Source organism: Lepidochelys kempii, chromosome 2, assembly GCF_965140285.1.
Source record: "Lepidochelys kempii isolate rLepKem1 chromosome 2, rLepKem1.hap1, whole genome shotgun sequence".
NCBI lineage: Eukaryota > Metazoa > Chordata > Testudines > Cheloniidae > Lepidochelys > Lepidochelys kempii.
In genome coordinates this window covers 5,243,159-5,252,234 of record NC_136381.1, presented here as the reverse complement: position 1 = coordinate 5,252,234, position 9,076 = coordinate 5,243,159, and the positions used below count along the sequence as shown (strand labels likewise).

The window sequence follows — 9,076 nt, the reverse complement described above, 5'->3', positions numbered from 1 at the left end:
CCAGCTGGGGAAGGAGCTGGGTGGTATAAAGGCAGGAGGTCTGGAGCAGAAGGGGGCTGGGCTGGCTTGAGAGAGCTGGGAGGGAAGAGGCTGGCTGGGAGGAGTTGTGACAGGGCTGGGGCTGCTGAAATAGGGTTCAGAAGGCTGCCGGCCTGCTGAGCTGTGGCTGAGAAGCCAGGCAGAGTGAGATGGAAGAGACAACAAACAACACTGACACCAGGACAGACACTGAGGCTAGGGAAAGCATGAAGGAAGACTGGAGGCAAATGAGGAAAAAGAAAAGGGTAGATTCTCTGGCACCAGAAGAAGGACCTGCAAGGAGAAGGGCAAGGAAGGGAAATGGCAAAAATTACAGAATTGTAAATTCCTTAGATGAGGACATAAGGACAGGGGATATCAACCCCCTGAGGATGGCAGTGTGGATCAGAACAAGTGCTGGAGATATGGTAAGAGCTAAAAAACTACCCGGAGGAAACTGGTTAGTGGAATGTAAAAACAAAGAATAAGTAGGGAACTCCGTAAGACAAAGGGACTAGGTAAAATGAAAAAAAGCTGTCAGCTTGTCATAAATATAAAGGGAAGGGTAAACCACTTTAAAATCCCTCCTAGCCAGAGGAAAAATCCTCTCACCTGTAAAGGGTTAAGAAGCTAAAGGTAACCTCGCTGGCACCTGACCAAAATGACCAATGAGGAGACAAGATATTTTCAAAAGCTGGGAGGAGGGAGAGAAACAAAGGGTCTGTGTCTGTCTGGATGCTGCTTTTGCCAGGGACAGAACAGGAATGGAGTCTTAGAACTTTTAGTAAGTAATCTAGCTAGGTATGTGTTAGATTAAGATTTCTTTAAATGGCTGAGAAAAGAACTGTGCTGAATAGAATGACTATCCCTGTCTGTGTGTCTTTTTTGTAACTTAAGGTTTTGCCTAGAGGGATTCTCTATGTTTTGAATCTAATTACCCTGTAAGGTATCTACCATCCTGATTTTACAGAGGTGATTCCTTTACTTCTATTAAAAGTCTTCTTATAAGAAAACTGAATGCTTTTTCATTGTCCTAAGAGCCAAGGGTTTGGGTCTGTGGTCACCTATGCAAATTGGTGAGGATTTTTACCAAACCTTCCCCAGGAAGTGGGGTGCAAGGTTTGGGAGGATTTTGGGGGGGAAAGACGTGTCCAAACTACGTTTCCCAGTAAACCCAGTTAAAGTTTGGTGGTGGCAGTGGAAATCCAGGGGCAAAGGATAAAATTTAATTTGTACCTTGGGGAAGTTTTAACCTAAGCTGGTGAAAGTAAGCTTAGGAGGTTTTCATGCAGAGTACCCTAGAGTTCAGAGTGGGGAAGGAACCTTGACACAGCTACCCAAATTCCTTACAGGAGCAAGAGGGGCAGAATACAGTGTGCCAACTGAACAGTCATCAAAGAGGAAATAAACCAAGGAAGAGGTGAAGGTCGGGTGGTAACAGCTAAGTGGCTAGTTAGCAGATGTGGGGAGTGATACAGCAAGCCCTGGACAGCTTTGTTGGTCACCTTGAATAGAAGGATGCTACCAGATAGAGTAACTTTAGGGTATCGGCCAACGACTATACTCCAGAGTTCACAGCACACAGCTGCACCAGTGCTGCTGTAATGCTGCTAATGCAGACTCTCTAAACTGCTGGGATAGTGCTCACCCGTCGACTGAATTACTCCAGCCCCCACGAGCGGCGGTCGCTGTTGGCTGGAGAATCTCTCCCACTGACATAGCACCGTCCGCCCCAGTGCTTAGGTCAGTCTAACATATGTCACATAACATATGTCAGGGCAATGGCCTATTCACACCCCTGAGCGACATAACTTATACTGACGTAAGCTGTAGTGTGTACATAGCCTCAGAGACACAAGGAAGGAGAGGTAACATCTTTTATTGGACCAACTTCTGTTGATGAAAAAGAGACAAGCTTTTGATGAAGAAGAGCACAGAGCTCTTCAGGTTTGGGAAAGGGGCTCCCAGAATCGGAGCAAAATGCAAGGTGGAACAGATTGTTTAGCACATATTCTAAGGGACCATTCATGGTAGAGTGGCCCATTAACACCTTTGCAGTCATGGGACAAAACTTGGGGGTTAGTAAATTATAGGATGTAATAAGCCATAAATCCAGTGTCTCTGGTCAGTCCGAGATTTTTGGTGTCTAGCAGAGTGATGAATTCAAGCTCCCAAGATCATCTTTTGAAAGTATTGTGCAGGTTTCCTTTGAGGATGAGGACTGAGAGGTCAGCTATGGAGTGATTGCTTTGGGAAAAATGCTCACCTACAGGTGATGTCATGGGGTGTTTTCGTCTTTCATCATTTTCCTGTGTGAGTTCACTCTAGAGCGCAGTGATTGTCTGTATACCACATGTCATGATAGGCATGTGCAGGATCCTGAAAGGTGTGTTGTCAAGGGCATTGGTCACTGTAGCAGCGGAGGTATGTCTGCAGGTTTTGCATCTGCTGTTCTGGCAGGGCCTGGTGCCGCTTTGAGTTGGTGGGTCCTGATCTGTGGGGAGCTCACTTCTGATGATGAGGTTGGGGGGAGGGTTTGAAGGCCAGAAGAGGGGGTTCAGGAAAGATTTCTTTCAGGATGTGGTCCCCATTGAGTATGTGTTGTAGTTGTTTGATGACACCCCAGTTGGGTTCCAATGTGGGGTGGTAGGTGACAACTAGCAGTGTGCAGTCAGAGGGGTTTTATTTTGTGTTGAAGCAGGTTCTCTCGGGGTATTTCCATGATGTGATCTACTTCTCTAGTGGAGACTCCTTATTTAGTGAAGGTGGTTTTAAGTGAGTTAAGGTGTATACCCCTACTTGTCACCTACCACCCAACAGACCAGGACACGTTGTAGTGTAGACATACCCTTTAGGCACTACTGCAATAAGCGTCACTAATAAGTAAGACATCCCTGCCTTACCTTACATTCACTCAGCTGATGTTTTCAAGGCTGTCATAGAATCATAGAAGATCAGGGTTGGAAGGGACCTCAGGAGGTCATCTAGTCCAACCCCCTGCTTGAAGCAGGACCATCCCCAACTAAATCATCCCAGCCAGGGCCTTGTCAAGCCAGGCCTTAAAAACCTCTAAGGATGGAGATACCACTACCTCCCTAGGGAATCTATTCTAGTGCTTCCCCACCCTCCTGGTGAAATAGTGTTTCCTGATATCCAACCTAGACCTCCCCCACTGCAACTTGAGACCATTGCTCCTTGTTCTGTCATCTGCCACAGCAACCAAGAGGTCTAGAACATTTAGATTTTATCTGAATGGAAGCTTAGTTTCCGGAAAAAAATTCTGCTGGACGGAGTGGGTTCTGTGGCTGATTGCCTGACCCCAGTATTCACAAGGCACTCAGACATTCCTGACTACTTTCCCTTTAAGTGCAAGAAGGGGCCTTTCTTCCCCTTTATAATAGTCCTTGCTGCTTATAGAGCACCTTCCACTGGAAGCTCTTAAATCACTTCATACCCCCCGATGATGGATTAAGCCTCACTACACCGATGACGAGGCAGGGAAGTCTCATTATCCCATTCCTTGCAGATGGGGAGATGGAGGTGCAGAAATGCGACATAATTTTCCTGAGCGTGCACCCCTCCCCGCCGTGTGGCATCCCATTGCCACCTGTGGGCTTGTGGCACCTTGCTGGGAGCAGCACCCCACTTCTGGGCACCCCTTAAAAGGCCACTTCACTTCATGGCACTGCCTCTGCGGCATGAGATCAAATGGAGGCAGATTTTTATATATAAACACACTAGACAGCCCCAGCTAGTGTGTGCCATGGAATAGAGCAATCTGGAGTAAATACTGTCACCGGTAACTATAGTTTCAGTACCATACAGACTCAGACCTCCCGTGTTCTTGTTCCCAATTTGGCAGGGCTGTTTTCTCCAGCTAGCCCAGAGCTGACGCATCAGACGCGTACGCAATGGAATAAAATGACACTTTATTTTGTCCAGCATCTGTCCGACAGAGTGTTTCGAAAAGGGCTTTTCACAGAGTGAAACAATACAAGCCAGCAACTGGTATATGGCCAAACTTACTGACCCTCTGAGCTGTATGTGATAATCTTCAGAAGTTCGAGAGCCCAGGGTGCCTGCCGGAGCTCGGGGCTTCAGCCCCTCTCCTGCTGAAGCCCCGAGCCCCAGCAGGCACCTCCCGTGGGGCTGAAGGCCCAAGACCCCCCTCCCAGCAGGGCAGAAGCCTGGAGCCCCACCACCCTGCCGCAGGACACAAGCCCTGAGCTCCCCCACCCCAGGCTGGTAGGTGGAGAATGGGGTGGGGGTGCTCCGTGATCCACACTAACTGTAAAAAAGCCTGGGGTGGGTGACAAGCCATGGTTTGGCCATGCCTGGTATATGGGGAAAAAAGACAGAAATCAGTGGTGGGAACAAAATATAGGTGAATAAACTCAACTCTTCTTTCATTCACCAGGGCTGATGTTAGCGGGGCAGAAGGGGGACAGACCTGGGAGTAAAGGTCTGTTCAGAAACACAGGGAGGCTGCTGGTGAGTGAGCCGGGGAGGAGAAGGCTCTCTTGCTGTCGGTGGTGAAGGGAGGCAGAGAGGAGACTGTCGCCGGGAGAATTACACATGGCCTGGGGCAGAGGTTGGAACAAGTAACTCTAACAGTGTTAGTACTTTGCGCGATATGGTGCCCTTCTCATCAGGCAGCGCCGTTCAGCTGAGCGTCCCAGGTCACCAACGCCAAGCATGGAGGTGTGGTTGGGTCAGAGACAGAACCACGGCGCGAAAACGGAGAGAGGAATGACTTGCTGATGGAATCTGAAGTGACTCTGAGGCCAAGTCTAGCTAGTGGTGTGACTCCCAGCCCATGTAGACGTACTAGCACCGACTCTCATCGAGCAGGATGCTAACAATAGAAGTGTAGTCACGGCAACGCGGGCAGCGGACGCGCACTTGGGGCAACTAGGCCCTGCTGCTGCTTGCTGCGGCTCCGTGTTACCATGGCTACACTCGTACTTTTAGCGTGCTCGCTCAGTGAGAGCTAGAGCGCGAGGACATCTATGTGAGCTGGGAATCACACCCCTAGCTTTAGGGTAGACATAGCCTTGACGGGCATAGGGCAGTGTTAACCCGGATGAAACCTTTGCACAGAGGATGTTTGGTGTCTCACTGGGGAAGCTCGAGCCGGTTCTTTGGGACATCACGTCCTCCTTTTCCTGGCCCCTTCACAGCCCGGATCTGAGGACATAGATGAGACTGGCCAGGATCCCCATGGCCATCACTGTGTAGCTGGTTTTCACGCTGCTGGCCCCGCTGATGTTGCACAAGGAATGCTGACAGCAGGATGTAGACATGGCTGCTATGCCTAGGTTCCACTTTGTTTGAGGACACTCAGCAGAACATGCCTTGGTGATGCGGTACTCAGCTTTCTCACCTTCATGGGGAAAGAAAAACAGAGCCAAGAATCCTTATTCAGGAGTCCCCCTGAGTTCTGGCAACTCTGCTTATCAAGGAGATAATGGTACTAAAGCAGCTAATCAACAAGAGCCAAAGGGAAGGGCATTTCTCAGCAGTTATAACTGGTTGATTTGCCTCAGGCTTTTAACCCAGCCAGTCCATCTGCTAGGCCGTGCCCGACCTAACACTCGTTGCTATTCCATACTCTGGAGACACTCAGCACAGCAATCGTCACAGCACTGGTCTCTTGATAGCAGTTACGGACCAGTATGCAGCAGCATGGGAATGTTTAGATATGTTTTCTAATTCCTTTAATCATTATAGTGATAGACTAAAGGAGCTCAATCTATGTATTTAAGTTAGTTGGGGATTGGTCCTGCTTTGAGCAGGGGGTTGGACTAGATGACCTCCTGAGGTCTCTTCCAACCCTAATCTTCTATGATTCTATGTAGTTTAGCAAAGAGATGGTTAAGGGGTGACTTTTGATCACAGTCTATAAGAACATACATGAGGAACAAATATTTGATAATGGGTTCTTCGATCTAGCAGAGAAAGGTCTAATATCATCCAGTGGCTGGAAGCTGAATCTAGACAAATTCCGACTGGAAAGAAGCGGGCTTACATTTTTAACACAGAGGGTAATTAACCATTGGAAGAATTTAGCAGGGGTCATGGTGGATTCTCCATCACTGGCAATTTTTCAGTCAAGATTGGATGGGTTTTTTTCTAAAAAAAATCTGCTCTAGGAATTGTTCTGGGGCAGTTCTCTGGCCTGTGCTATAGAGGAGGTCAGTCTAGATCACCCCCATGGTCCCTTCCGGCCTTGGATTCTATGAAGCGATGAACATCCTCTCCAGATTCCTGACCGTGACTTTGGAACAGCCAAAGGAGAGACCACACCCTAGAGAATCCTTCCCAGGATTCAAACGGAGCCCATGGAATGTGCGGGGAGGAGGACTGGGGAGTTTGAGGCTTTTGCGGACACCGGTGCAGTGCAGATACTATCGATATGGTTCACAGCTATGCGCCTCACTCCCACTAGTAACCTGGGTCAGTGCCCAGCACCTAGAGCAGTAGGAGAGAGTGAGGATTCACTGCCAGCATGCCATTAGGGTTATTATAGGGCCACGTTCCCTAGGGTTCTCAATCCTTTTGTGCATGCACAGCACAATGCAGATATATTTTTGAGCATCAAGATCTGGTAATGGGATTTTGCATGTAAATTCTATTTCTCCAAATAGGTCCCTCCCTGTAGTGTGATTAGTGAGGATCTATCCCCATGAGAAGGGATACAGGACATTTGAAGTGCCTTACTGCTGTGCAGTTTGCTCTTCATATGCTATGCTCATTACTCCTGAGTAATTATTCATCCTCCCAGGAGAGGGAAGAAAGAGTCCAGCTCCCTGGCATGGGGGTGAGGCAGAGGACGTATTGCATCATCAATAAACTGATACTCAGACATCCTGGTGATCACAGCCTTAGACAAACCTTACTGAGATATTGCACGTACTCACCAAGCCCTGTTTTCGTGTAGGTTGTTAGACAGTATTTGTCGTTCTCTGCACAGCTAGTTATTTTAATACAATTCCAGTTGGAGGGCTCATCATTACAAGTGAAGCACCGCAATGAGTAAACTGCAAAAGGAAGACACAACACAGTTTAGACCCTTGCAGAACACTCCTCTTTAGAACAGCACTGAGAAAACCGGCTGATCCTACTAGGGAAATAGTATAAAGTGCTATCAAATGTACGGAGTTGAACAGACTGGAAAAATAGGGACAGATGGTTTTTCTCTAATCTCAGGCACAATAACCGCAGATGTTACATCTAACAGCAGTAGAAATGTTTCAGACAATGATTGTTGATGTCCGTTTACATGACAATTGAACAGTAATGCTCATTGGTTAATAGCCAGAGCTTCTCCATCATAGACGGCTCCAGACAGGGAACAAAAGATAAACATATAGCACACGCAGCTTTTCTTTCTGAAGGTCTCCCCACAATGCACTGAGCAAACTCAGACCTACGTTGGCTCCAGTGCTTCAAATACTTTGTCTAACCTGACACATGCAAATCGTCCCAGTGAGTTTGACAGGATTACTTATAGGCAGACCATGACTCACCTGTGCAGTTGTTTACAAGGTCAGGGAGGTAGTTTTGAAAAGCAGATTGAGATCAGGAATCCTTGGAGAAGAACAGCTATCTCCTTGAAAGGATCCAGCCGCTGGCCTTTCAGCTAGAACTTATCGCTCTGATTGCGTATCGTTAGATCCTCTAGCAAATATCTGCTATATCATTGTACAAATTTATTTTGTATTTGATCACATTTGTTAAACTCTTGCCCAAGGGCTCCACCCAGCATGGTGCTGAGCACCGCGGTCCCCAGCCAGCAAAACACTTTATCACCTGCTGAACCTTCTACATGGGAGTAATCCTATTGACTTCAACAAGAGTATTCACATGCTTACCACTAAGAATGTGATTACGTGCTTTGCTGGATAGGAAGCAGCATGAACAGCACTGGGCAGGATCAAACCCCATGCGACAGGATAGTTATGGAAGGTTATTTCTGTAAGGAAATGGTGCTGGCCAGCACTGGTCATCTGAGTAAAAGGCTCAAGATTGCAGAGTGTATAAATGATCTTTGTCCAATGTCTAGGTAGGTCTCCAGAACTAGCCTTGTCCTGTATTGTCCTCTCCCTCGGGCCCTCATAATATGCAGCTGGTAGACCGGTCACCTAGTTTAGGGGCATGGGACTGTGGTCCTTTGTATAGCCCAGTATTCAAGAGTACAAAGCTTTGCACCTGGCATGGCTCTCTGAATGGAATGGAATGAAACTCACTCTCTGTAGGCGCTCTGATATACCCCAGTCACAAGCTGGGGCTCAAAGACAGCAAAGGGGACAGCACCAGTGTCAATTCACTGTTGACTGTCACATCTTCACCACTGAGGCTGTAAAATCTCCCTGTGTCCCTGCCATTTCTAGGCTGGTTCTCTCTCATCTGCACATTCTTTGTCTAGCAGAGAAGAATCATTAGCATCTCACCTTGCTCCGCACACAGGACTGCAGCCAACAGGGCGAAAAGCAAAGCCTTCATCTTCGCTACGTCTTCGCAGCCTTTGCAATCAGGGCAGTTCCATCCAGAGCAGGTTTTATAGCTGTGTGGTGTTTGCATTTCATTACTAGGATGATGATGATTTGAGGGGGTGGGGTGTGAGCCATAGCATAGGACACAAGATTGATGGGTGTGTGTCTGTGTGAGAGACAGGGAATAACCTCTCCCTACGGAAAGCTTCTGCCTGATTCTTTCAGTTAGTGTTTGGCTTATGCCCCACGAAAGAGTAGGGAATGCCTGTGAGAATGTTTCTTCCTTATGCTTTGTTTTAGAAGGTGCCTTTGGGGGAAATGGCTGGTTTTGTTTTTTGCATTTTCTTCAAAGCTTTCTGCTGATAGCATCCACACCACACAGCCAGTGAGGGAAATGCAAGGGGGAATGGGAGAATTAGGTTTAAAACCACCGGGAAAGAAAACTTTTTTGAAACGTTGTCTGATCTAAAAGCATTTATTTTCCCATGGTCTCATTTTCATCAACGAAATTTTTCAGTTTCAAAACTGGTCATTTTGAAGATACAATTGGTTTGATTTTTAAA

The 9,076-nt window shown here is 47.5% G+C and overlaps 1 protein-coding gene across 1 annotated transcript; it reads right to left on the bottom strand.

Annotated features, from left to right (window-relative positions):
• Positions 1–3,932: 3,932 nt before the first annotated feature.
• On the bottom strand, positions 3,933–8,594 carry LOC140906306 (lymphocyte antigen 6E). The gene is made up of 3 exons (XM_073329976.2): positions 8,472–8,594; positions 6,939–7,058; positions 3,933–5,401 (listed from the first exon to the last, which is right to left on the bottom strand). The coding sequence occupies exons 1-3, from the start codon at positions 8,521–8,523 to the stop codon at positions 5,193–5,195; spliced, it is 381 nt and encodes a 126-aa protein (XP_073186077.1). The 5' UTR covers positions 8,524–8,594; the 3' UTR covers positions 3,933–5,192.
• Positions 8,595–9,076: the final 482 nt, after the last annotated feature.

What these genes read in the sequence shown, in the direction of transcription:
- LOC140906306 (XM_073329976.2), bottom strand. Translation starts at nt 8,523, where the DNA reads ATGAAGGCTTTGCTTTTCGCCCTGTTGGCTGCAGTCCTGTGTGCGGAG. An exon ending in AGTCCTGTGTGCGGAGCAAG is followed by an intron (nt 7,059 to 8,471) that starts GTGAGATGCTAA and finishes TTCCTTTTGCAG; the next exon opens with TTTACTCATTGCGGTGCTTC. An exon ending in CTACACGAAAACAGGGCTTG is followed by an intron (nt 5,402 to 6,938) that starts GTGAGTACGTGC and finishes TTCCCCATGAAG; the next exon opens with GTGAGAAAGCTGAGTACCGC.